Here is a 26374-nt window from a genome sequence, read left to right as displayed (position 1 = left end):
GTTAAAAATGTGAAGCATTCGTTGCTTTGTGTGACACTCTAAAATGTGAAGGTGTGCATTACTTTGTATACTAAAGAGATGTCATTTACTGGCCGATATGTATATTATAAAAATTATTTGCAATATCTTCAATGTTACGAGTTTTAATAGTAAATGCTATGTAGTGTGTTTTGTTAGTAGTGAAAGAGCTTGGGCTTGGCTTTATTGTATTTTAATAGAACTTATTACACTAGTAGTTAATATAGAAGATGTGGACCATGTTTGACTTTTTTTAAATAGGTGTGCAAAATGAGAGTAAAGTAAAGTGTATAAAAAAAATTACAAACTATACATTAATTTGTGTGACGGACTAAAATGTTAGTGGAGTATATGGTTTGAGATATCATTTGATTGATTGATATGGATATTGTGAAAACAGCACGTTTTTCTACAATATCTTCAATGACACGAGTTTTAATTAAAGTTAGGTAGCATGTTTTTTTTGAATGGATATAGAAATTTTACTTTGTTATCTTTTATGTTAATTAATGTAGAAAAAGATAGACCATGTTTAACCTTTTTATACAAGTGTGTCCAAAAAAGAAAAATCACAAAACATGGATTGTTTTGTGTGACACCCTAAAATGACCAGATGTGCTTGTTTATATACAGCTAAAGATACCATTATAATGCTTGATATGAATATTATAAAGATAGCACGTGGCATCTGCAACATCGTCAGTGTCACAAGTTTTAATAAAAGTTAGGTTGCATGTTTTTTTTGAGTAAAGATAGATTTTCACTTAGTTATCTTTTATGTTAATTAATGTAGAAAATGCTATTTGACCTTTTATACAAGCGTGTCTAAAAAAGAAAATCATAAAGGATGAATTGTTCCGTGCGACGCCTTAAAATTGCAAGATGTGTTTGTTAATATACGGCTAAAGATACCATTTGAATGGTAGTAGTAATACCGAACTCAAGATAATTTTTAAAAGTTCAAACAATTTACAATCACAACATATCCAATCAAATAATCGATTTGTAACTTAATAATAAGAATAAGATTTCCCTTCCATTTATAACATAAATCATAGTCAAATAATTTACTTACAGTACTAGAATTTAAGTTAAATAGTGTAGTAGTACTATTTTTTTATAGAAAAAAACATGAAGCACGTTTTACCTGAGTGACCCAAAACCAAATTTGTTCAAAAAAGCCCAAAAATATAGCCCAACAACGGCCAATTTTTTTAATTATACGCTTTTCTACAAGAATAAAAAAATGGATGTTTCTAGAAGCGGCAAAGTACCTTGTAGACGAATCTCGCTGCACTGGCCTTTTTTGTTTTTTCTTTTAACTGTGAATAATTATTTATTTGGAAATCTCAAATCTTCACACAACGACGCAAACCCTCAATTCTATGTTTTGTTAGATATTTATTTTCCATTTTTATTCTCTCTCTCACACTAGCGTAGAAAGAGAGAATCCCACAAATTCCTCTCCGCGGCGCGGTCGATCTGCTCTCAGGTACTTTTTCTTATGGAATCACGATTGCTGATGCTGCAACGCACCTTAATTTTCAGATCTAATTGTTGCATCGGTTTTCTTATTGCTTTTCGTTGACGCATATGTAGTGTTGTGTGGACTTTTATATGAATGGAATCGGGTAGTGGAAATGTGTATATATGGATTCACTTCACTAGATTTGACGCAGCTCGAGTCTTTCCTAGGTCAAATTCGTTTGCTGCGGTGTTGTTTTAGCTCTATTTGTAGCGAATCATTGTTTTTGAGGCACTGGAGCTTGAGAATGTCTTCGTTTTCTCATTGACACTGAGTTGGATGCAAGTGGGCTTATAATTCGCTTTCTATTTGTTGTATTTTTTTGTTTGATTAGTATGTGTGCTAACTAGTATGAGTAGTACTATAAATTCAGCTTGTTTGTCATTCTAATGTTTACTGTTGGTGGATCGGATTATTTCAATTCTTTTATACTTGGATTATTGGAATTTTTTAGATTACATATTTATTGCAGTAGTAGTTATTTTTGGTTGTTATTCGTTGGGTATTGGATTTTTGCGAATTTTCAATTAATGAATGAAAAGGGCTGATGGAATCATGGTGTTGGTGCATACATATTGTTGAATTAATGTTGGTAACTTGAAATCTTAAAATGCTAATGATACAGGTAAATACCTGTCACATTACAAAGGGTCTTAGCTGCAAACATGAGTGTGGTAGGTTTTGATGTTGGCAATGAAAGTGGTGTTGTTGCTGTTGCAAGGCAAAGAGGGATCGATGTTGTGCTCAACGATGAGTCCAAGCGTGAAACTCCTGCTATCGTATGTTTTGGCGAGAAGCAGCGATTCCTTGGAACTGCAGGGGCTGCATCAAGTATGATGAATCCAAAAAATACGATATCACAGATAAAACGTTTTATTGGACGTAAATTTTCAGATGCTGAGTTGCAGAAGGATATCAAATCATTGCCATTTTCAGTCACTGAAGGGCCTGATGGATATCCCTTGATTCATGCTCAGTATTTGGGAGAAAATAGGACCTTCACACCTACTCAGCTTTTAGGAATGGTTCTTTCTGATTTAAAGATCATTGCAGAAAAGAACTTAAATTCTGCCGTTGTGGACTGCTGCATCGGGATACCTGTTTACTTCACCGATCTGCAGAGAAGAGCTGTTATAGATGCTGCGACTATTGCTGGTTTGCACCCTCTTCATCTCATTCATGAGACAACAGCTACCGCATTAGCTTATGGTATTTACAAGACTGATTTACCTGAAAATGAACCAATGAATGTTGCATTTGTCGATGTTGGTCATGCCAGTATGCAAGTATGCATTGCTGCCTTCAAGAAAGGTCAACTGAAGATATTGGCTCATTCTTATGATCAGTGTTTGGGTGGAAGGGATTTTGATGAGGTTCTTTTTCAACATTTTGCTGTGAAATTCAAGGATGAGTACAAGATTGATGTTTATCAAAATGCAAGGGCTTGCTTGAGATTGCGTGCTGCTTGTGAGAAGTTGAAAAAGATGCTTAGCGCAAATCCTGAGGCACCTCTGAACATCGAGTGCTTGATGGACGAGAAGGATGTCAGAGGTTTTATTAAGAGAGATGAGTTTGAGCAGATTAGTATTCCAATTTTGGAACGTGTGAGAAAGCCTTTGGAGAAGGCTCTTGCTGATGCTGGACTGACTACTCAGGATATACATTCTGTTGAAGTTGTTGGTTCAGGCTCTCGAGTTCCTGCGATAATTAAAATATTGACGGAGTTTTTTGGGAAGGAGCCTAGACGAACAATGAATGCTAGTGAATGTGTGGCGAAAGGCAGTGCTCTACAATGTGCTATTCTCAGCCCCACGTTCAAAGTTCGAGATTTTCAGGTAAATATATCTCTAGCAATCTGTTTATTACTATAATGAGATATTGAGATGCTATCTTTGTAGTTTGGCTGCCCTTGATTAGTTTTCAGAGCTTTATTTTATCTGATGATGATATTAGATATAGTTTTTTATGCAACATTGATGTATATGCAATTATGCATTGGGTGATCCTGCAACTTTATTTCATAATATCTTCTTTATCATCTTTCACATGGTCATCATTGTACTTGGCAACAATTTGTAATATGGTTGTGTAGTGTCCACACATTTATTATATGCATTTCAAAAGTTAAGAGTGCATATTAGCATTGTAGAGTGGGTGATCTTTGGAGAATTATCACATTCTAAATGGACTAACTTATGTATTCTCTTCCCTTGTTTAGGTTAATGAGAGTTTTCCATTTTCCATTGCTTTGTCATGGAAAGGATCAGCATCTGATACACAAAATGGAGCTGCTGATAATCAGCAGAGCACTATTGTATTCCCCAAGGGTAATCCCATACCAAGTATTAAGGCGTTGACTTTCTACAGATCTGGGACCTTTACTGTAGATGTACAATATGCCGATGCTAGTGAATTACAGACACCTCCAAAGATTAGTACTTACACGGTAGCTTGTTTTTCTTTCTTTCAATTCATTATTAGATGTATTTCCCTCACTTAATATGTTGCTTATCCTCTTAATGGGCTCTGCAGATTGGACCTCTCCAGTCCACAAAAGGTGAAAGGGCAAAGTTGAAGGTCAAAGTGCGTCTGAATCTTCATGGCATTGTCTCGGTTGAGTCTGCAGTGGTAAGATTTCAATGTGAAGCTCACTAGTTCCTTCCGTATCTATTGATATCACAGGCTTATAAATTTTGTAGATTTTGTTCTGTAAACCAGACTATTGTGCTTTCTTTTCCATGCATTTATTTTTTGTTAAGGTTATCCCTGCTATTCTAGTTCCTGTGGGAAGCCAAAATTTCTTTCTTTACCCTTGAAGTTTAAATTGGCATACTTTGCTGCAGCTCTTAGAAGAGGAAGAGGTGGAAGTTCCAGTTGTGAAAGAGGCAGCTAAAGAGGGGACCAAGATGGAAACAGATGATGCTCATCCCAGCAGCACTGAAACTGATGTCAATATGCAAGATGCTAAGACCGATGGTCCTGGAGCTGAAAATGGTGGCTCTGAATCAGGAGATAAGACATCTCAGATGGAAACCGATAAGGTTAGCTTCTGATGACAATTTTCCTAGTGATGATGAATTGATGATTGAGCATATTTTTGACAAACCGTTAACGATATTGAGTTTTTTCAATAATTAGAAATTTACATTACTTTGGAAACAATGTCTCAGTAAACAAACTTTAAAGATATATATCCAAGTATGGTTGTTTGGAGTTGATTAGTTCATTGTTGATATGTCGATAGGCTGGCAGTTTCCATTGAGACATCCATGGAAAATCGTTGATTTCTGATTTGCATTCATCTTTAACAGTAACTACTAGCTAGGCACCTTGTAAATGGTTAACGTTGGTATCTATTTCCATATTTATACACAGATGGTTTTAAAGCGATACCCTATCCCGAGGTTTACCCTTGGTTCTATTTTCATCAGGTTGAGGCACCAAAGAAGAAGGTTAAGAAAATTAATGTCCCTGTATCAGAAATTATATATGGAGGTCTCGCTGCTTCTGATGTGCAAAAAGCTGTGGAGAAGGAGTTTGAGATGGCATTGCAGGATCGTGTTATGGAAGAAACTAAAGATAAAAAGAATGCTGTAGAAGCTTACGTTTATGACATGCGGAACAAGGTGTGCATGAATGAATATACTGGCCTTTTGCTGACAACCACAACCTCTTGATACTAACCATTCTTTCTGATTGCAGCTTCATGACAAATATCACGAGTTCGTGACAGAATCAGATAGAGAGCAGCTTATTTCTAGACTCCAGGAGGTGGAAGATTGGTTGTATGAGGATGGCGAGGATGAAACAAAAGGAGTTTATATTGCTAAGCTGGATGAGCTCAAGAAGGTGGATTTCGTGTTATCATCTCTTCTTTCCTCCTCTTTTCTCCCTTGTCTAAAAGTTGACAATGACAATTTTCGGCTGTCCCCTCCTTTAGCAAGGTGATCCCATCGAGGAGCGCTTCAAGGAGCATTCCGAGAGAGGAACTGTGATCAACCAGCTTATTTATTGCATCAACAGTTACAGGGAAGCAGCAATGTCGAACGATTCCAAGTTTGATCACATTGACCTAGCCGAGAAACAAAAGGTGTGTTTCCCTACTTCACGTTGCTTATTCGGAAACAGTACTTTGAACACCACTTGAGTCCGTCTTGTTTCAACTCTTCAGGTTTTGAGTGATTGTGTTGAAGCTGAAGCTTGGCTTAGAGAGAAGCAGCAGCACCAGGATACACTCCCAAAGTACACGTCTCCCGTTCTCTTGTCTGCTGACGTTAGGAAGAAGGCTGAATCTCTTGACAGGTTTATCTTTGATGGATAGAACATCTTTGATTCGTTCTGAGATTGGTTGTCGTTATAGTTTCTCAAGAAAAACGATATTCTTTGACAGGTCGTGTAGGCCGATCATGATGAAGCCAAAGCCAGCGGCGAAACCATCCACTCCCGAGCCAGCTTCCCCAGCAGCGCCTTCTGGAGGTGAATCTCCTCAAGCAACAGAGAATGGCCAAGCTGGTACCGCAAGCGAAGACCCTCAGCCTGCTGCGGAGCCAATGGAAACAGATAAACCCGAGAGTGGACCGAGCTCGTCTTAAATATGCTGCAGACATTCTTTATTTTAACAGTGTTTTGTATCGGCGGATTTTGGGATTTGCTGCAAGGGAAAATGTTTGATGTGTTTCAGTTGGTGAGGGATTATATTATAGGACTGTGCTGAGTCTCGGAGTTGCTTCTCATTTTTATTTTATGATCGAATTTTTGCCGTATTTTCGTCCATAGAGCTCTCTCTGTGATGGCGTATATTTTTTTTTAAAGAATATCAGTAATGGCTACTCTCATTACTCTTGTGGCTATGATCGACTGTTATCCCGACTTATTGGCATTTGTTACTCATAATCCCATTTTATTGATTGGAGGGAATTTTTTTATCAACTAGAGTGTTGTTTGGCTTGACGAGAGGTTTATTAGGATCTTGAAAATATTTAAGTGGGGTCCTGGTGCTGAAAAGGCTGATGAAAGACAATGGTTTGTCTCCCACGGCGAAAATCTATACTACAATGTTAAGTGTTCTCTTCAAACAAGGTAAGGCTGAATAGGCATTAGGATTAGTTCGAGAGATGAAGAGTGTTGGTTGTACCCCAACTGTGTATACATATACAGAAATGATAAGAGGGCTAGGTGCAGCTGGGAGGGTTGAAGAAGCTTATTCGATATTTTTAAACATGTTGAATGATGGTTGCCAGCCAGATGCCGTGCTAACTGCTAATAAACAATGTTACAAACTTCTTGGGAAGGGCAGGAAGGTTGCCTGATGCGATCAAGCTTTTCGAAGGAATGGAATCATTGAACTGCATGCCGAATGTGGTGACTTACAACACTGTCATTAAAGCTCTGTTTGAATCAAAAGCCCCGGTATCTGAGGTCGTCTCGTGGTATGAGAAAATGAAAGCCAGTGGCGTAAGTCCTAGTGCATATACTTACTCAATTCTCATAGATGGGTTCTGCAAGAAAAATAGCTTAGAAAAAGCATTATTAATGTTCGAAGAGATGGATGAAAAGGGTTTTCCTCCATGTCCAGCTGCTTATTGCAGCTTAATCAACAGTCTTGGATGGTTAAAACGATATGATGCTGCTCACGAGTTATTCCAAGAACTAAAAGAAAACTGTGGATCCTCAAGTGCTCGTGTGTATGCTGTGATGATAAAACATTTTGGAAAATGCGGACGTTTGTCTGAGGCTGTCGATCTTTTCCATGAGATGAAGAGACACAGTTGCACTCCGGATGTGTATGCCTATAACGCTCTCATGTCAGCAATGGTGAGGGCTGGTATGACAGACGAGGCTCAGTCATTGTTTCCAAGAATGGGAGAAGATGGTTGTTCTCCTGATCTTAACTCACACAACATCATTCTGAATGGCTTGGCCAGAACAGGTGGGCCTGAAAGGGCAATGGAGATGTTCACAACAATGAAAAATTCTGAGATGAAGCCTGATGCTGTCTCCTATAATACGCTTCTAGGTTGCCTTAGTCGTGCCGGCTTGTTCGAAGAGGCTGCAAGGCTAATGAAAGAGATGCGCCTGAATGGTTTGGAATATGATGTCATAACTTACTCATCAATACTTGAGGCTGTTGGTAAAGTTGATGAAGATATTAAGCCTGCAGCTTGCTAAACAACATTTTGGTATAAAAGCTGTTTCTTCTTCTGTGTTTCAGTTAGAAAAACATGGAATTTGAGCTCAGGAATGAATCCAAACATGTTTATAGTTGATGCTTAGCTGGAAATTGAATAGGAGGAGGAAAACACTTGGGTTTGGGAAAAAAGCATAAACAACCATTAATGTAACATTAATCATATAATTCATATCTGAATTGTTGAAATAGGTTGAAATCTGAACCTTCTTTGGGTGTTTTTGGATGCTATAAAACTGAACACTGATACTAAACTTAACAAGGTTTATATTTACTGATTCTTGGTTTAGGATGGGCAAAAATGAGGACACATACATATGAGATAATGGCATGCCATTTCAACTGAAGAGGAAGAACTTGAAAATTGTTATCGCGCCTGTATATCGTTATACAGATCGTTGAGGTAGGCATGCGTGTGTTTTGATGCGTGTCTATTTTACTCAGCAGCTCGATTCAAGGACATTTTTGTCTAGAGATGACTTAAGCTGAATGTCCTTTCCTGTTCATTTTATTTTTTTGCAGTACTAGATGCTCTAACTTAGCGATGAAGCAGTATATGAAAGAGGCTGGATAAATACCAGAGATGGAAATGTGATTTTACCAAGAAAACAATGCGGGAGAAGCTCTTATTTACAGCTCATAGCATCTGCACATTGTTTCTTAACAGCAAGATAAATCATACTTGCTTTAGTTAGGAGCAATTATAATTAATTACATCTGCATTTTTCACCTTTTCATACACTGCTTATATATATGACATCCATTCTTTTTGAAGTTGCTTGACCATTTTATGTTCAATTGAATGTGATTATAATAAATAGCAGAACTCATTTCCGTTTTCAAAAAAGAGAAATCACTATTTCTATATAATTTGTTGGGAAGAAAGGGACTAGGTAGTGAATATTGATCATGTTGGGTCGTGAGAATAAGACGGGCCTTTCGAACTAGGTACTGATCGTGCCGAGTCGTGAGAGCAAGAAGGGCTTTTTGTACAAAATAGACACAAAGAGCAAACAAATGAGCCCCAAAAGATGAACATTTGATTTAACTAAAGAAAATTGTGTTTATAATATGCGAAAAGAATTTGTAGTAGTATATCATGAGCATTAAGTTATAATATTATATAGGTAAATAAATTAGAATTCATACACTTTCAACAAAGTCGTTGTAGTATAGTGGTAAGTATTCCCGCCTGTCACGCGGGTGACCCGGGTTCGATCCCCGGCAATGGCGTTATTTTTCAATGTTCTGCTTTTTTTGAAATTCTTATTCCTATATTTTAAACTTCCAATGCATTATCACAAATATCCATTAACATTTACGTATGCATCATCATACTATTATTATTTTTTTGTTTCTATTTGTAATTATTCTCTTATATTTCAATTTTTAATATTCATAAACATGTATGCATCAATCATCGTTCATAAAGTGGATTTTTTTCTAGCGGAAGAAATTCTCCCAATAGGGTAAAGAAAAATATATGCATCCATTTATTGTTGTGTTGGTGGAGCTGAACATAACAAATTCTCCCAATAGGGTAAACAAAATTTCCTTAACTACTAGTATTATTTATTTATCAATAATCAAAATAAGACTACATAAACCAGAAATGATAAAAATGATAACAATAACTAAACCACAATAATCATGAAAGAAGCAGGCTTCAAAAACTTATTTAAAACAGGTCTCCAAAATCAAGTCGCAACATAAAAGTTTATCATGTTAGTATGAATCTTGAAACAGATCTCAGTATAATTTGACCAAATAAAAAGAGTAAATAAAAACACTGCCACATTTATAGACAGCTAATAAACAGTAATGGTAGAGAGACCAATCTTGATTGTTTTACTTTCATACCATTTCATCTCGAAAAACCTTTCAGCCACTTACATTCTCAGGCGACGCGTCGTTGTCCTCGTCGTCTCCATGCCAAATCTTTTCAATGTCAGCTTGAGCCTTTTCAAGAATCTGCCTCTTCTGAAGGTCCATGTCTCTATGGAAGTCCATTCTCATCTTCTCCAGCTCCACCAGTTGCTGTCGCTTGCTCAGCTCGATCTTCTGGTATATCTCGCTGAACTTGTGGATCGAGTCAGCCAGCATTTTAAACACCCCGTTGCTTCCCCTCTTTGGCGGGAGGCCCTCAGATTCGCCTTCTCCATCCCCACCCGAGTCTACTGGACTGTCCCGCGTCTCGTTCACCCCATTCGGTTGGTTCAGATAAGCCTTAGGGCTCGTGAACACATCCATCCCGCACGAGAGGCCTGCCTGCGGCGTGGGAGACGACAAGAGCCCGTCCATCTTGGTGAAGTAAATCCACTTACAAGCCACACTCCCGTTATTCTCCCCCAGCTTGGCCTTCTCCTTCTTGTACTTCTTCTTCAACGTGTCCAAACGGTTCCGACACTGAGTGTCGGTTCTCTCAATCTGTGAACCCTGGGACACCTTCTCCGAGACCTCCTGCCACTCTTCGGAGCGGAGGCTCTTCCTCCCTTGCTTCAGATACCTCTCGCCCCACGCATCGAGTAAGACAGAGGTCTCGCGCTCAGTCCAATCCAGCAGCGGATTCCGCCCACCATACGATGGCTTTGGCACCGGCGGTGAGAGTGAGGCTGGGATCCGACGCGCAAACTCATAGCTCGACAGCAGGGTTTTCAGCTTCCTCTTCTTCGGGTGCCTCTGAGGATCACCGGACTCGTCATCATCATCATCGGTGGTGTCGCCACCACCTCCATAATCATCTATACCTATCCTCAGAACACCATCATCGTCGTCGTCATCGTCATCATCCTCCTCCACATCAATATATGATTTTCCATCATTTTGAGGATAACTGACATTTTGATTAGGAAACTTTTCCTCATTTAAGGACATGGTGTTATCATCCTCATCACTCATCGCGCTTACAAATCAGCCCCTAAATTCCACTTCCTAATTAGCTCAAGAGATCAGCTTCCTTGAATAACGCTAGGAAGCTTAACAAAGGTTGCTTCTTGAAGCGCTTAAAACCCTAAAAAATAGGGATCATTAAATTATTACTACCAGATAGAGAATTCCGATTCAAACTGAGGAACACAACCCGACAGCAATCAAATACATTTAATGATCAACAGCCATAAATATCATTTAAAAGAACAAAAAAAAACCCCAATTCACATATCTCTCAAATCGTATTCTGAAGACGGCGGATTAAACATGAATGAACTCAAATTGGAATCTTTCCAGCTGAAACCTAAAAAATTGATTAAATTCATTGCGAAATTTACCTCGGAATAGTCGATTGCGCAGTGGGGATGCTTCAAAGGCTCAGAATTAGCGGAAAAGAAGACGCGAATCAGCGGGAAAAATGGTAGCCGATGTGAGCTGAATTGAGTCCCACGTGAAATGTAGTGAATTGAGTTGGTGGGATGCAGGATTAGGGAAAGAGACGCAATTCTTGTGAAGCTGTGTGTGTGAGAAGCGGGCGGGAGGTGCACGATACACAACGAGGAATGCAAAGGATGCGTTACTAATATACGCTGTGGATGCGTTACCCTACACCGTGTATGGGTCCCACTCTATGCTAAAATCCACGTTATAAAATTTTGAATTTAATTAAATTTATAAAAGGGAACATCTTTTTTAGTACATGACCTTTGCGAAACTATCATTTAAAGTACGTGACTTAATATCAATTAAGCTAAACCTTAGTTAGAAAGTACTGAAGCTCTTCTCTATAGGTATGGTTCTTTTTACTTTGAGATATTTATGTGATGAGTAATATCTGATAATGGCGTATAGAGGGAGAAGGAATTTCATGTTCTTGTGGAATTTTTTTCACGTAAATCTTAGTGTACAGTGTTCAATTTGATAGATGGGTCTCCTTGGATGTTGACAATCTCGTGAAATGATTGGACATATTTTTCTCTCAAGGCTAGTGAATAAAATATAATGAGTTAGGCAATTTCACTGTTTTTCCTAAAATTTATCTTGATCAAGTGCACACCTGGCATGGTATAGACTGACACTAATGAAACTTAGAAATAAATATCCTAGTGAATGCCATGGGGCTTGAAGTCATCACTGTTGAGGAAGAAAGAAAGAAGGAGGAAGAAAGAAAGAGGGAGAAATTAAATATTTTAATGAGAGTAACAAGACTAAATTGTCCTATGTGGTCTTAAGGATATTTCTGTCCGAAAAAATTAAAAATTAGCTTATTTGATATTAAGTCGAAGTTGACGTACTTCAAAAGATATTTTTAAATGTTACGGACCAAAAATGATAGTTTGGCAAAGTTTGTGTACTAAAAAATATGTTCCCTCAATTTATAAAATGGTGTTTAGTAAATCGGACAATACTCCGAGTATATTAATTTAGAAATATATTGATTTAGTAGAGTTATTTATTCTGCAAAGTAGCTAAGGTATGGTTGTGAAACCCTAAGTTTATGAATTGAAATGTAGATTAGTGTACGAGTCGCGATAAAAGTAATCTTTCTAAAATAGTAACAACATGAGCACTCACAATAACATACTAACTTGTTTTTTAAGCGATATTAAATGCCACCGCAAAGCAACTAAATATAATTGCGAATTTAAGAGTTGTCGGCATTGACGACAACGCAATTACACGTGATGTATTAGATCACAATTAATTTTTAAGGATTTACGTTGACGCCGAAATACAACCCGACAAAATTGTGAATTCATCAACTTTATGAACAAATTAAAGGATAGACACGTGTACCGAATATTAACGACTTAATTGCGAAGTCACAGTTAAATTTCAAGGATTTACGTTGACACCGAAATACAACCCGATAAAATTGTGAATTCCTCAACTTTATGAACTAATTAAAGGATAGACACATGTACCGAATATTAACGACTTAATGTAGGCAATAGCAATAACGCGATTACACGTGACATATTAGACCAACTGTTGTTTATCAGGGATTTCTGTTGACGCCGATATACAACCTGACAAAATTGTGAATTCCGTAACTTTGTCACCTGAAGGGTATAGATGCGTGAACCAGATATTAATGATACTAATTACGAATTTAAGAGTGATCTGTCGGCGATAGCAACAACGTGATTACACGTGACATATTTCTGTTTACGCTGAAATACAACTCGACAAAATTATAAATTCCTCAACTTTATCAACTAAAAATACGTGTACCGAATATTAACAATATAAATATTTATATTCATATATGATATGTCCACAAAGTAGCATCACTTTGACGGTTTGACCACACGAGAACATCTATATATTAATGTCGAAGTGACGAGTTTAAATGCAAAAATTTTGTAACTGTAACTAGTAAAAGTGACACAAATATTCAGCTACATCTATTAGTGAATCCACTTCAACATCAATTTATAAGCAATTGACTACTATAATAAATCATAATAGTTGAAAATTTATATATTTATAAGTAGAATTTTTAGATCATGTACATATATAAATAAAGAGGATATATATAATTAATTGATCTTTTAACTTAATACAAATCTCATAAGCTAATTTTTTTTAAAAAAAACTACTCCATAATTTTCCACATTTGTCTCTCCAATGCGTAGGAAGCTCATTAGTATGTTCCATCACATTACTTCGCAGATTTATTTTTTAGCCTTATAAGCATATCTCCACTTTTGCAAAAACAGATCAGCATAAAACTAACTTGTGCTAAACTCTAAATTTAGATACAAAAATAGTGTCAACATAAATCACAGTATATCTTTATCCAGTAATTTATCACACTAACCATGTGAGTGTTCACAATAATCACCCTCTTCTCAAGAATTTATGGAGTTTGAATATGCCACCCCACAAAAAAATAAAAAAATGATTCTTTTGTTTCTTCTTATTTTCCTTTACTTTCTTTCATTTAAAAAAATTACAATGAAAAGCTTTCAATTTTCGTTCACCTATAAAAGATGCCTTTTCTGTGCCATTTTGATATACCAAAAGAGAAGATTTAGTTATACATATAATACTATATTCAGAGTGAGAAGCTCTCTCTTTCATGGAGTTTCCTCGTGCAGGTTCTAGGTAATAATACTATATTCTACTACATTTATCAATCAATCTCAATTTCTAGCTACATTTTCAATGATTGCACAATCTAATAAAGTTGAATTCTATTTATATATCTATTGTTACCTCCATTGATTTATTTTTTTATCATGCATGTTCAATGTATTGACTGATTAAATCAATGGCTCTTTAATTCTGATTTCTGAGTAGTTGATTCATTTATTTCTGTTTCTCTTCTTTTATGTTAGAAAAGTAATTATGAAATTTAGTTCTTTTTTTTTCGTTTGTGCATTCGATCAGATATTCAATTTATGAAGAGCTAGAAAGGACTACTAATTTTAGTCGAATTTTTAGCTTTTTGATGTGAATTCTTCTTTATTTAATAAATTGTTATTAATTTACGTTTAAAGAATTAACGATTTAGATACCGATCTCACATTCAATCAAGCTTTTTTTCATTTTCTTTGGTGATTTTTAAATTTGTTTTCATAAATGCTAGTATAAGTTATAACATTCCCATACAAAGATTAATTTAATTAATATACTTTTTTGGCACAATAACGAATATATACATTACTATAATTATTTATTGTTTCTTGATTTCAATTTTCTCCCCTTTTTTAAAAATTTTCATCGAATTTTGTTACTTATTCCCTTGACCCTGCATGATAACAAAATTTTGATATTTAGGAATCAGGAAATAAATATCAAAATTATTTTAATCTATTTATGTTTCACTTCATCTTTTGGAATTTTCTTTTTCCAAATCAGTATACACATTTTTTTCCTTTTGTTTTTTTTTATAGATTTAGAAAGATGACTTCGCCTTCTTTAATTATGTATACAATGTTTCCTTCCTTCGTGCAGATCATTTTGTCTTTAATTACTAATTTCTACTACTCCACTAATTAAATTGCACTATCAAATCCTAAAAATCATCTATTTTTACTTGAATTTTAAAATTGTATGTAGGTACAACAATGAGTCCTCTTCTTCGGATTCCATATCATCAATATGCAAAAAGGTAGGCTTATTGGTTTTCGACAAAAAACCACACAATGAATCTCACATTGTTTTCAACACTCGGAATTTGACGCAATCCATCGCCAAATTTACGAAAATACCCTCGAACAACGAACCCGCTTCCAAAGGCAACCCGACACTCCCAACAATTAAAATACCCCCATATCCCACGTGCCTCCTCTCTGCCCACGGCGTGCAGCGCCGTGGGCATGGGAGCACGACCTCGAGACACCAGACCTTAAGCCTACTCCCATTGACCGTGTGCATGGAGCACGGTGCCACGAGCTTCCTACCCCTAGATTATGTGCAAAGAATGGGGGAATACACGCGTACAATCTACAAATACCCAATCTCCAAAGAGGTACATCACTTCGACGACTGCGTCCTCGAATTCCCCTTCCCTCCCCCCATTGGTAGCTCGGAAGAGCAATCGTCCGAGCTAGACTATTCGGGAAATTGCTACCAATGCTTCTCCCCGCTATCGCAACGGAGAACGGCCTACATGTACAAGTATGTAACTACTTTTATCTAGCTACATTATTAAAATTTAAATATATATGCATGTTACTAATATTTTTTAGGTTTTTTTTGTTGATTTAGGGATTATTTATTCTGCTGCGATGGGTGCCGTTTCAAAGCTTGTGTGACGAGATATTGGTACAAGAAGGTGATGAAGCATGCTGAGGATTCAATCTTTGCAATGGAGAACTCTGCAGTATTTAATTTATTTTCTTAGCTACTCTTTTTTGTACCTTGCTTTGTGTACCTTTTTGTTAAGTTCACATGAAATTTTGGTGTGTGAATATGAGAATTGAATATTGCACTGAATTTGCAAGCATTTGCACTTATTTGCACTAAATATGCACAATACTTGCACTGTAAGAAATTTTTTTGGAAGAGCTAAAAAGTGTAAAGAAATGATAAGCATAACCACCAATGTCCAATGATGTTCAACATAAAAATAATACTAATATAAAAGCTATAAAGGACAAAAAGCAACTAATTGAGAAACAACAAAAAGATACAATAATGTTAAATAAACTGACTCATTGATTTAAAGATAAGTCGATAATTAAGATAAATGTCATTTTTTAAGAATTTAAATACATGATAACTACCAATAGCAAGAAAGAAGAAACGTTGTGAAAGGAAAGAAGAAATAAACCAAAGTCTTATACTTATTCTATATTATAAAGTGTTATTCTAGAATATTTGGAAGCAACGAATTATAACTAACTTCTTCACTCACAACCGCCAAGAGTTTTAAAAACTGCTGCATTTCTAAATCTCACCCAAATCAAATGTGGATTGTGGAGTAATCAGCAATCGCCGCGCAAATTTGTTTCGTGATCGTTCAAGAGAGAAACAATGAGCTCTGCAGCTGTGAATTCGAGCTCTACGCCGTACCAATTCCGCCAATCTTCTTCCAAATGCTGTTCACAACCGCCATTTCCGTCGTGCTCGTTGAGAATCTCGCCCTCTCGAAGCGAGAATGCGACGGCCACGGCTTGTCTACCGAGAGACGCCAATTATGTAGCTCTTGCAATGGGGTTTCCCGTTCTCCGCCTTCTCAGAATCAGAGCTCACGCAATCCATGCCCTTCCTGAAGGTGTGTCTTTCTTTTAATCTACTCTTTGTTAAGTGAAGATTAAGTAGCGCGAGAGATTTCTGAAGTTATTAGGGTTATTTCTTGATATCTAGGTTTTGGCATACTTGAATTGGTAATTATTATGATTGATTGTGTTTTCTCTTCAATTGATTGGTAAAGGTGGTAAGACAGTTGATTTAGGGGAGATTCTGGTGACCTAATTTAGCTTTTCATAATGTATGTTTACATCTGCATAAGGCCAATTGTGATGGCTCTGAGTTGCACTTCAGTAAACAGCAAAGACTTTGCATCTTTCTTGAAATACTTCTTGACTTATTACTCTGTTCTTCCTTTCATTGAGCCATCACTGATGAGTTCACCTTTTGCGTTATAGAAAGTGACGAATTCACCGCGTCGGATCTGGATCAAAATGAAGAGGTCTGCATCCAGGTATAAATGTTGGTTTGGTCATCTGATTGTTGTTTTTGTATGTCATCTAAACAATCATTCATGCTAATATTCACATTTCTTGTGGCCAGCTATCACCTCAGGGACATCCATCGCGGCACCCCTTCTCCATTCTGAATGTACTCGGTGTTCTGGGATCAGGGGTTCTTGCTGCCCTTTTTCCACCAAAGAAGAAGGAAAATGCCATTTCAGATGCTACTCTGGAAGAAGTAAGTAATTACAATTTGATTTATACTCTTATTTTGTGTGACATTGATGTCCGACCATAACTGTTAGCTAATATGTGCTAAGAATAAAGGCTCGGAAATTTGGAATGTGTTCATTGTGTAAGGAATGGAACTTAATTTCAAGAACCTACGTTACCAAAGTGAAACTGAGAGTAGCTAAAAGTTGGAATAGGTTCGTTATATGATGTCTAGTGTTGCGTCAAGATAAGAAGTTTCTCTACTGTATAATCTCTCTTAGTCTTGAAGTCCCAATCACTGTTCTGACCTCATGCATCTTGTTTGTATGAATAGCTGATTTGTAGTTAGATACCTTCTTTATGTTTCCTTGTGTTTCCTGGTTCTAGCACCAAATAAGTATCACTCTAATATATTTTACACCTGATTGTTATGAAATCTGTAATTCGGTTTGTTGGTTTCTACGTGAAGGACAAAGGGCAAGAGCAGCTGAAGGAGAAACTGTATTCTGTAGGAGTCCTGCAAGAAAGGATCGAATTGCTTTTATTGGATATCATAAATAAAGAAGAGACTATCCGACATCTCAGTGTTCTACTTTCTGACAAAGATAGTAAGCTGGAACAACTCAGCTCCGCATATCAGCAATCTGACAACAATCTAACAAGTTTGGAGTCAGAGAACAAGCAAATGAAGGATGTAATTTTGAGACATTTAGATGAGCTGGATCTGCAGGATGAGATGGTGAAAGAACTTGATCTGGAGTTACTCACTGTAATGGCTGAGAAAGATGAGTCCGAGAAGAAGCTTGATGCCGTTTTAACTGAATATAACAGCTTCAAGTCCTCTATGGAAGAGAAGGAAGCTTCGGACGCAAAGCTTTTGGGAGAAAGGGAGGGGAAAATTCACCTGCTTGACAAACAACTTAAGAGCTTGTTTGATGAGAAGAAGAGAGACAAGGTGTTAATATATTCGTTGAGACGGGAGAGAAACAGTGTTAAAGAAGTGCTGAAAGTAGAATTAAAAAATATGAAAATTGTGGAAGAGGATCTTAGAAGGACAAAGACTACTTTGGAGAGATCAAGAGATGAAACTTTTGAGCTGCTTAAACAATCGAAAGAGTTGGAAAGACTGTGCTCGGAGCTTGAAGATCAGGTCTACAAAGCTCATGCTGAGTCCAGGGAAGCAAGAGAATCATTGTACAAGAAACTCGAGGAAGCTAAACAGGGAGAAGAACTCTTGTCCAAAGAACTACGTTCCACAAATGAACTTCTCATTAAATCAGGTGAAGAACTGCAAATTAGGTCCACGGAATTGTCTGCTGCATTACAGAAATGCAATAACTTGGAGGAGGAACTTGTTGACGCCCTTAGGAAAGCAGAGAGCGCAACGTCTGATACGGACAAAGACAAGAGAATTATATCCTCTCTGAAGAAAGAGTTGATGGATTTGGAAGCACATATGTTGGGAGACGTGGAAGCACAAAAAAGTCTTGAATCCGATTTAGAAGAGGCTACTGAGTCCCTCAATGATGTGACTCGGCATGCGTCAATGCTTTCCAGAGAGTTAGAGCTTGCTCGTACTCAGGTTTCGAGCGTGGAACATGAGAATGATGACCTTTGTAATATCGTCGCTAAGCAGAAACAGGCTTTCTTAGAATCTCGGGTGCAGTTGGAAGACGCTTACAACCTGGTCATGAAGCTCAGGAAGGAAAGGGAGAGTTTGATAAAGAGAGGAAAGAAGCTGGAGGAAGAACTGGCCGATGCAAAGGGAGAGATAATGCAGCTGATGAAGCAAAACAACTCTTCGAACCCTGCAGGTGATGTCGAAGAGGTAGAGAAGGTCGAAGCTGCAGGTGATCCCAGCAAAAAGATCCATAGTTGAAGAAGCATGATGATTTTTGGATTAGTCTAGCTGTATTGTGTTTTCTCTCTAACTGGAAGAAAGATAGATAGAGAGTGACAGAACTTAGTGATGTTTTCCTCTGTATGGAATGGAATTAGTGGTTAGATTGGAATCAATTGCTTAAAATTGTTGGAAAGATGAAATTTAGGACAATTTGGTGGGCTCGAGAGATTTGGCATTTATCGTTAAAACATGAATTTGTGTTGGCCTACAATACGTTGGATAAAAACATATAATTGTCAATATAGCTATTGTGTAGAATTTGAGTGTCACAGTAGACCGCATAGCGCAGTGGATTAGCGCGTTTGACTTCGGATCAAAAGGTCGTGGGTTCGACTCCACTGTGGTCGGTAATTTTAATTTTTGGGTCTGAATTTTCATTGAATTAGTTAAATTTGTTTTATTTTAATTATTTGCTTATTTCTCTTGCAATATTATACGAGTAATTATTTTTTTCTGAACAAAAATGATGTTATATTAATCAAAACCCTCTCAAAAACTACTTGAATCGAAATCTTTACTTGATGTTTGTGCAATTCCGAGTTGTGATGTTAGAACATGAGAAGATAATTATAAAAACGCAAATGGTAGCTAGAAAAAAAGCTAAATCATCAATTAATATAAGAGAAAATAATTAGATTACAAAATTTCTCAGGACTAGTTAGGTTGCATACATATTTATATTTGATATATATGGCTTCATCTCCTCTTGAAGAAACCAAGAACTCCTTCAATCCTACTCATATATTTATATATGGTTATGGAAGCCATTGTTGATGTTGTTCAAGGCTGAGCTTTCCACGCAGAAGAAATGTCGGTAACGGCTTCTCCAACACTCACATACAGCCCATCAAATCCAAAGGATTCCAAGATTTTGGATTCTTGCAGTTTCTCCATCACACTTCCCACAGGATTCACCAGCACAAACTGAGAAGAAAGGATTCAATACGACGTGGAACACAAGGCGAAAATTTGCAGAGATCAGCAAGAAATGCTGCTTACCTTGAGTGATCTCTTCTCTAGCATCTTTCTCAGCTCACTGATTGTGTCAATCCCACTTGTGTCTATTGCTGTCACAGCTGATCAAGATTTTTTAAAAAAATTGCTTTTGTTAGAATATAATCACTACAATAATCTATTAGTAGTAGTAGTATTTTTTAGTAAATACTAACCAGTCATATCTAGTATGACACATTTCAAGTTGCTTCTGTCGTTTGCGGCCAGCCACTCTTCCTCCTCTCTTATCCATCGCACTATCCTGCATTGACGGCTGAGATTAGACGTGTTTTTTTTGCGTGTGACGTGGTAACAAGGACTTATTGCTTACCTTTCTTGTAAGTAAGTGGAATTTGCAAAGTAGATTGGTGCCTCAACTGCCATGATCAAGAATGAAGGAACTCTAACAGCCTCTCTGTATTGGTTGAGATTCTGATATATCTGAGTTCTTGGAATGTTTCCGAGCACAACCGTGTTTGGCCTTGTCACGTGTAACAAGATCTTGAAAACCGAAACTCCAACCTGAAATTTGTTTTTAAAAAGTTAACATCAATTGAGGGAAATTTATTCAGGGTGTTGAGCACAGCAAAGGCTTACTGCTATAGCAAGACCGAGAGGCACTGAGATGAACAGAACTCCGAAGAAGGAACACAAGCAAGCCAAGAAGTCAAGTTTGTCGACTTTCCACAGTTTGTACGCTGCTTGGTAGTCTATCAGGCCGACCACTGCAGTGATGATAATGGCTGCCAGGATGAGATTGGGGGTGTAGTAGAACAACGGCATGAGGAACAGCAACGTCACGAGCACTGCTGCAGCCATTACTATGTTTGAGACGACAGTCTGGGCACCAGCGTTGTAGTTCACAGCTGATCGCGAAAATGATCCTAGAAACGCAAATTCGCCATCAGCTCTGTTGATTCTTCACAATGCAATGGAATGAATAAGAAGAAATCGAGAAGTATGATATACCAGTGGTGACGTAACAAGACGAGCAAGAGCCAGCCATGTTCATTAGGCCAATGGCCATCATTTCTTTGTTACCATCAACTTGGTAGTTTTTTAGACTGGCAAATGTCCTTCCAACAGCAATCCCTTCCTACAGATTCACAAATGCAGAATGTTTATATGATTTCTGAGTTTGATTCTTTTTGTTTTTTCGGCATAATGTTTGAGAACTTACTGTGAGGGAAAGTATTCCAGTTATGATTCCGGTTTTGATTGCTAAAGCAAGATGAGGGCCATTAAAATACAGCATGTTTGAAGAAGGTGGATTCAGGCCCTTAGGCAATTTCCCAATCTGTAGAAACAAGATATCCCAATCAAGATTTTGTTCAAGAATTCGATTCAAATACTAGGCGAAAACTGCAGAGTTCTTACGGTTTTGATCCCGTGGAGTTTGGATTTGAAGCAGACGACTAATATGGTCGACAGAATCACTGATGCTAATGGAGCAGCTGCTGATAACCAAAAGAGTTTAGGCCTTCTCATGCTCTGCATTTAACATTGAAATTCAGGGAAAAACTCGAACAAACAAGAAACTGAATATGGAAGACGGTCACAGCCACTTACAATCTGCCTTGTTATCAGCAACAGCGCCAGAAAAGCGACCCCCATCACAATGGTTTGCCAAGACCACTACAAGCAAGAAATAGCTTCTCAAGTCAAATATATGCCTAGATTCATGTTGTTTAGCATTTACATCAAGAAATTATCACCATCATTAACAAAAGGCCATCTTTAGCTAGAGATTCATTATACCTCATCTATATGATGGAAGGCAGAAGACAACACAGGAACCAGTTGCATTTTGGTAGTGAAATGGACTATCCCAAGCAGCCCTTTCAACTGCTGCAACGAGACGATCACTGCAGCCCCGGCCATGAAGCCAACAAGAGTCGCCTTCGACAGAAAATCGATAACAAATCCCAATCTGCAAGATCACACCATCATTCAAGAATCTCCTAAAAGGCAAAAGCATCTGCCTAGCTACAATTGACTAAATGCAAAAACAAAACAAAGAATCTCTCAAACAGTTCCTGTTAGTTTATTCCTCAAACTACTTTACATAGCACAATCATCTTCACCAATGCAAGCCCTTCATTGTGCCTATAGTGGATATATTCTTGCACAACACTTTTACTAAAAAGATTCCTCCCACTTTCCAAAGCTGGACATAATTACAACTAAACTAGTAAAATTTTCACCTCAGAAAGCCTAGAGAAGCTTGAAACACCCCTGCAAAGAATGTGGCTGTGAAAGCCAGCTTAAGGTAGAGGGTCGGTTCGTCGCTGTAGGGAACTACTTCGCTGATCATTGTTCCCATCACAAGGGAAGCTATGGAGACAGGGCCGACCGCGAGATGCCTGGAACTCCCGAGAACTGAATATATCAACGGCGGAACGAAGCTCGAGTCTTCAAGAAGTTAAACACTTTGCTTTAGCATTTAGTTGAAAACAAAACAAACAAAACAGTGCAAGATAAAGGGATTCTTGATGAATTTCCCACTTACATAAACCAATAATCGGTGGCAGATTTGCTAGCCTTGCATAACTTATCCCCTGTATTTTGCAGGAACAAATTACCAATCAAAATCGTATAAACTGAAATCAAGAAAACTCAAATTTGCATGAAAAGAAACGATCTTGGACGAGAATTTTCAATTTTTGGGAAGAAATTGAAGTTTTTAAAATTAGGGCACCTGGGGAATGGCGAGGCTGGCAATGGTGACGCCGGAAACGACGTCGGATTTGAAGAGTTGGAAGGTGTAATTGGGGGCCCAATCGAAGATGGGGAAGAAGAACTGCAGCCCCAAAATCAGTTTCCGAAACCACGACTGATCCTTGAACTTGTGGAGAGGGTCGTCGGGGAAGAATATCTCGGAGAGGCGGTGGCGGAGCTTCTGCGAGGTGGTTCTGGGCGGCGGAGGGCAGACTCTGTGAACCTCCAGCGGCGGCATTTGCATTACGCTTGTCGGCAGCGGCGGCGCTTCCGCGTCTGAGAAATTCTCGACTCTGTTCGAGTTCAGGCCCATTTTTGCAAACCACAGCGGCGCTGTGGGGAGCGGCGGAGGCGGTTGAGGTCAGTTGAAGTTGCAGTGAAGGTGGTGAGATAGTTTGTGAGGGAAACTTGGGCTTTTTATAGAAGCAACATTCTCAATTCTGCATGGATTCGCTTTTCTATTATTTTAATATTATTTATTATTAATAAAGATATAAACAAGGATACAACTATATCTCAATTTTTTATACTATTATATTAATTATATTACAAATCGGATTATGTCACATTTTAATTTAAAAAACAATTATCTAATCTCTGTTATCTAATATTCATATTATAGGTTATATTATCCATATCATTTATCTGATATTCATAACTCCAACATACATATATCATTTAAAGCAGTTGGAATTTTCACAAAGATTAAGAAATTATCCGAAAAAAAATACTATGTATACTACTCCATAAATTTCGTAATATACTGTATTTAAATAAGTTAGATAAACATGATCATATATAGAAACAAGTTAGATAAACATGGTCGTATATGGAAACATGTCTATATATTTGGGATTGGGACATTTTAAAAATATTCTTTGGAGATGTAAAATGTGAGATATCTCTATTATTTGCGAATGCATGTATATCTGAGTTATGCTAAGGATGCGTGTACGTAGAAATTAGGAATAATGTAGTCATGAATATTGTACGTTTGATTTTTAATTATTATTATTTTTATGTGCTATATCGATTAACTTTATTTACATATATAGAGCGAGAGCATCAATTAGTGTCTTTGTCATCCCAAAAAAAAACCCTAAGTACTAATAAATATTTTTTGGTTATTGATCTATATATATTACCACAAACATGGGATATATATAAAAGTAAAAATTGGATATAGGAGTATATGAGAATTAAAATTAAGGGTTTAGTTTTAATTTGGGGAAAGGCAAACCCAACACCACCTGGATCAGTTGTGAACACCACTTACAAAAAAATGTGGCCTGATGGATCCGCGAATTTCTGATGTTAGTAATTGCTGGTAGAGAATGAAAACTACGACACAAAGAATTTACGTGGTTCGATTTACTGAAGTAAATCTACGTCCACGGGAAGAAGGGAGGGCAAGATTGTATTGCTTGATCTGTTTTCTACAGCTTACAACACAGACTTGCTATAGGGTATTTTATCTCTAGAGAGCTTAACCCTTTTCTATCTGATCTAAGTTCTATTTATACATCGAACTAGGATCGTGGTTTGCAGCCCCACTAACAAGATCGTGGGTGAGCAATAACTGCTCAATAACTGCTTCATACCACTAAATAGATCGTGGGTATAGTGGAGGTCGTGGAGGTCTTTCATGAGTCCACTAACTCCTAGTTCGGTCGAATGTTGAGACCGAACTGCTGGACTTTACCGATCAGCTCTTGCCGATCTGAGAGGAGAGCTTGACATTTACAAACAAACACGTCGGCTTTTACCGAGCTGTAGGCTGAGTCCGAACTCTTTGGTCGTGCCGAACTTTACCGAGCTATAGACTGAGTCCGAACTCTTTGGTCGTGCCGAACTCTTTGGTGCCGAACAGATACTCTTTCTTGGGCTCTAGGCTGATGGGCCGTCACTGTTATTGGGCTTGCCATTAGGGTTTAGTTCGTACCCCATCACTACCCCCCCGAAAAGCGAAGTGAATCACTTCGGCGAAGCGAGACACTTCGGCATTTTGATAAAGGTACGGGGGAGGCTGACGTCAGGGGACGTGCCTTGCGCGTGGCCGCATTAAATGCGACAGTAAAATCCGGCCGTTGAATCCTGAAAAGGTGGGATTCGAAACGGTGCGACGATTTTGAAATCTTCGCCGAATCTGATAAGTACCTCCTTTCTTCATCATTGAAGCACTTTTGCTGTTGCGTCTTCTATACTCTCTCTTTCTCGAGAAATTTTCTTCCGCTTTCACGAGCTTCTTCAGACTTTCTTCACCTTCAAAAAGTAAGAAAAATGTCTTCTTCTTCTTCGGAGTCGGGTAGCGGTAGGAAAGGGGATAAGGGGTCTTCTGGCCGGAAAGAGTCCGGGGAGAAGACCGTAGAGTATTTCCGTAGTATTTTGAGTAAGGATACTGTGATATCCCTACCCGAAAAATACCTTTTTCCTGGGGGGAAGGCGGTGGTACCTGACGGTGATCATAGGGCTGACTCCCCGCCGGAGGGGTACGCCACCGTGTACGAGGCCTGCTTAGAATGCGGGCTTCGTTTCCCCCTCCCTTCCGCCTTTATAGATTTACTAGATTTTTTTCAGCTTCCTTTAGGCCAAGTGACTCCGAACTCTTGGAGGCACTTGTCGGCCTTCGCTGCCGAACTCCGTAGGTTAGGAAGGGATTTGTCTTTGAAGGCGATCCTTAAATTCTTTCAATTTAAGAGGAAGGGGTCTTGGTTTTACTTGATCCCTTTACAGCCCTTTAGGGCCTTTTGTAAAACGAAGTGGCCGAAGTGGCAAAATCGCTTCTTCTACTATGATAGGACTGCGGCTCCTAGTTTTCCCTGGAGAGGGCCGGAGTCCGTTATCCGTCACCCTCGGCCTGAACCGTTGGACGAGCTCGATGGCGAGCTCAACAAGATTCCCATAGTTAGGAAACAATACACGGAGTCTGAGCTCGTCAAGGGCGACGTCGTGTTCGACATCTCGTCTTCGGACGAAGAGGCCGAGGGTGAGGATTTCTTTTTATCTTTATGCTCTACTGCTTTAACGAAGAAAATCTGACTTTGCTTTCTTGCTTTTTGGCAGTGTACATGCTGAGTAAGGCTAGCCGCAAATCTTCGGAGCCCAAGGAGCCGGAGAGGCCGAAAACCACCAGCTCGGCGTCTGATGCCGAGAGGACTCCGAAAAGGCAAAAAACCTCTTCGGATCCGAAGAAGCCGGAGTCGACTTCGGCAAAGGGGAGGGGGAAGGCCCAGAAGCCCCCGAGAGCGCCAGAGAAAGACGTGGTCTTGGCGCCTCCTTCGGAACATATCTGTGAGCCGTTTTTATGGCCCACGGACTTCGCCGAGGTGAATTCTCTTCTTGATTTTCTGGCCTTGCTTTTTTCCTGTATTTTTTGTGGCCCCTTTGTTGACTTTTTTCTTTATCCATTTTCAGAGGAACGATATGCTCTCCAAGCTCGTTGCCGTCGAACTCTCCAAAGCGTCCAATGACTATGCTGAGATGCAGAGGAAGTTGGCGGCTGCTTGTCATCGGGCCGAACAGGCTGAGGCTAACTTTGAGAAAGCCAGAGCTGCTAGGATTTCGGCCCAGGATGAAGCTCAGTTTGCCAAAAACCAGCTCGTCATCCAGCGAGAGCAGACGAAACGGAGGGATGCTGCCGCCGTGGCTGCCCAGGGGGAGACTCTCCGTGTTTACACGGAGAAACTCTTTTTGAGCAGCCAGTTCTCGGCCTTTGTCGGTAGTCTGGTAAGGCTAATTGCCGA

General features: G+C 38.5%; 5 protein-coding genes and 2 non-coding genes across 8 annotated transcripts; 5 read left to right on the top strand and 2 right to left on the bottom strand.

Annotated features, from left to right (window-relative positions):
- Positions 1 to 1358: 1358 nt before the first annotated feature.
- LOC121797847 (heat shock 70 kDa protein 15-like) lies at positions 1359 to 6393 on the top strand. Of its 2 annotated transcripts, none has more exons than XM_042196601.1 (10): positions 1359 to 1510; positions 2169 to 3378; positions 3762 to 3989; positions 4076 to 4171; positions 4387 to 4584; positions 4975 to 5169; positions 5246 to 5392; positions 5484 to 5633; positions 5715 to 5845; positions 5934 to 6393. In XM_042196601.1, the coding sequence occupies exons 2-10, from the start codon at positions 2209 to 2211 to the stop codon at positions 6133 to 6135; spliced, it is 2517 nt and encodes an 838-aa protein (XP_042052535.1). In that variant the 5' UTR covers positions 1359 to 1510; positions 2169 to 2208; the 3' UTR covers positions 6136 to 6393. The 2 variants fall into 2 exon arrangements, with proteins under 2 accessions (XP_042052535.1, XP_042052536.1); XM_042196602.1 differs by having other exon boundaries at positions 1372 to 1510; positions 2265 to 3378.
- Positions 6394 to 6488: 95 nt separating this feature from the next.
- Positions 6489 to 8471, top strand: LOC121797848 (pentatricopeptide repeat-containing protein At3g16010-like). The gene is made up of 3 exons (XM_042196603.1): positions 6489 to 7722; positions 8021 to 8133; positions 8253 to 8471. The coding sequence occupies exon 1, from the start codon at positions 6875 to 6877 to the stop codon at positions 7709 to 7711; it is 837 nt and encodes a 278-aa protein (XP_042052537.1). The 5' UTR covers positions 6489 to 6874; the 3' UTR covers positions 7712 to 7722; positions 8021 to 8133; positions 8253 to 8471.
- A 420-nt stretch (positions 8472 to 8891) lies between these two features.
- Positions 8892 to 8963, top strand: TRNAD-GUC. The gene has a single exon. It is a non-coding gene; the product is annotated as a tRNA-Asp (tRNA).
- Positions 8964 to 9381: 418 nt separating this feature from the next.
- Positions 9382 to 11227, bottom strand: LOC121801453 (trihelix transcription factor ASIL1-like). Its single transcript, XM_042200946.1, has 2 exons — positions 10997 to 11227; positions 9382 to 10740 (listed from the first exon to the last, which is right to left on the bottom strand). The coding sequence occupies exon 2, from the start codon at positions 10626 to 10628 to the stop codon at positions 9612 to 9614; it is 1017 nt and encodes a 338-aa protein (XP_042056880.1). The 5' UTR covers positions 10629 to 10740; positions 10997 to 11227; the 3' UTR covers positions 9382 to 9611.
- A 4800-nt stretch (positions 11228 to 16027) lies between these two features.
- On the top strand, positions 16028 to 19110 carry LOC121799242 (MAR-binding filament-like protein 1-1). The gene is made up of 4 exons (XM_042198568.1): positions 16028 to 16386; positions 16760 to 16815; positions 16905 to 17042; positions 17487 to 19110. The coding sequence occupies exons 1-4, from the start codon at positions 16146 to 16148 to the stop codon at positions 18894 to 18896; spliced, it is 1845 nt and encodes a 614-aa protein (XP_042054502.1). The 5' UTR covers positions 16028 to 16145; the 3' UTR covers positions 18897 to 19110.
- An 84-nt stretch (positions 19111 to 19194) lies between these two features.
- On the top strand, positions 19195 to 19267 carry TRNAR-UCG. Its single transcript has one exon. It is a non-coding gene; the product is annotated as a tRNA-Arg (tRNA).
- A 238-nt stretch (positions 19268 to 19505) lies between these two features.
- LOC121801174 (probable sulfate transporter 3.4) lies at positions 19506 to 23031 on the bottom strand. The gene is made up of 13 exons (XM_042200621.1): positions 22612 to 23031; positions 22423 to 22471; positions 22118 to 22325; positions 21672 to 21843; positions 21483 to 21548; positions 21291 to 21404; positions 21094 to 21210; positions 20883 to 21009; positions 20511 to 20797; positions 20245 to 20435; positions 20090 to 20175; positions 19920 to 19996; positions 19506 to 19844 (listed from the first exon to the last, which is right to left on the bottom strand). Exons 1-13 carry the CDS (start codon positions 22942 to 22944, stop codon positions 19701 to 19703), a joined length of 1971 nt encoding a protein of 656 aa, XP_042056555.1. The 5' UTR covers positions 22945 to 23031; the 3' UTR covers positions 19506 to 19700.
- Positions 23032 to 26374: the final 3343 nt, after the last annotated feature.

The sequence above is a fragment of the Salvia splendens genome, chromosome 4, assembly GCF_004379255.2.
Source record: "Salvia splendens isolate huo1 chromosome 4, SspV2, whole genome shotgun sequence".
NCBI classification, from domain to species: Eukaryota; Viridiplantae; Streptophyta; class Magnoliopsida; order Lamiales; family Lamiaceae; genus Salvia; species Salvia splendens.
Note: the sequence above shows the minus strand (reverse complement) of the source record. Positions and strands in the feature narration are given on the sequence as shown.

Coding starts and splice junctions, on each gene's coding strand:
- LOC121797847 (XM_042196601.1), top strand. CDS start 2,209: ATGAGTGTGGTAGGTTTTGATGTTGGCAATGAAAGTGGTGTTGTTGCT. Junction 3,379..3,761: donor TCAAAGTTCGAGATTTTCAG/GTAAATATATCT, acceptor TCCCTTGTTTAG/GTTAATGAGAGTTTTCCATT. Junction 5,393..5,483: donor AGCTGGATGAGCTCAAGAAG/GTGGATTTCGTG, acceptor CCCCTCCTTTAG/CAAGGTGATCCCATCGAGGA.
- LOC121797848 (XM_042196603.1), top strand. CDS start 6,875: ATGGAATCATTGAACTGCATGCCGAATGTGGTGACTTACAACACTGTC.
- LOC121801453 (XM_042200946.1), bottom strand. CDS start 10,628: ATGAGTGATGAGGATGATAACACCATGTCCTTAAATGAGGAAAAGTTT.
- LOC121799242 (XM_042198568.1), top strand. CDS start 16,146: ATGAGCTCTGCAGCTGTGAATTCGAGCTCTACGCCGTACCAATTCCGC. Junction 16,387..16,759: donor AATCCATGCCCTTCCTGAAG/GTGTGTCTTTCT, acceptor TTTGCGTTATAG/AAAGTGACGAATTCACCGCG. Junction 16,816..16,904: donor ATGAAGAGGTCTGCATCCAG/GTATAAATGTTG, acceptor TCTTGTGGCCAG/CTATCACCTCAGGGACATCC.
- LOC121801174 (XM_042200621.1), bottom strand. CDS start 22,944: ATGGGCCTGAACTCGAACAGAGTCGAGAATTTCTCAGACGCGGAAGCG. Junction 21,010..21,093: donor CTGGAATACTTTCCCTCACA/GTAAGTTCTCAA, acceptor GTGAATCTGTAG/GAAGGGATTGCTGTTGGAAG. Junction 20,436..20,510: donor CTCTCGGTCTTGCTATAGCA/GTAAGCCTTTGC, acceptor AACAAATTTCAG/GTTGGAGTTTCGGTTTTCAA.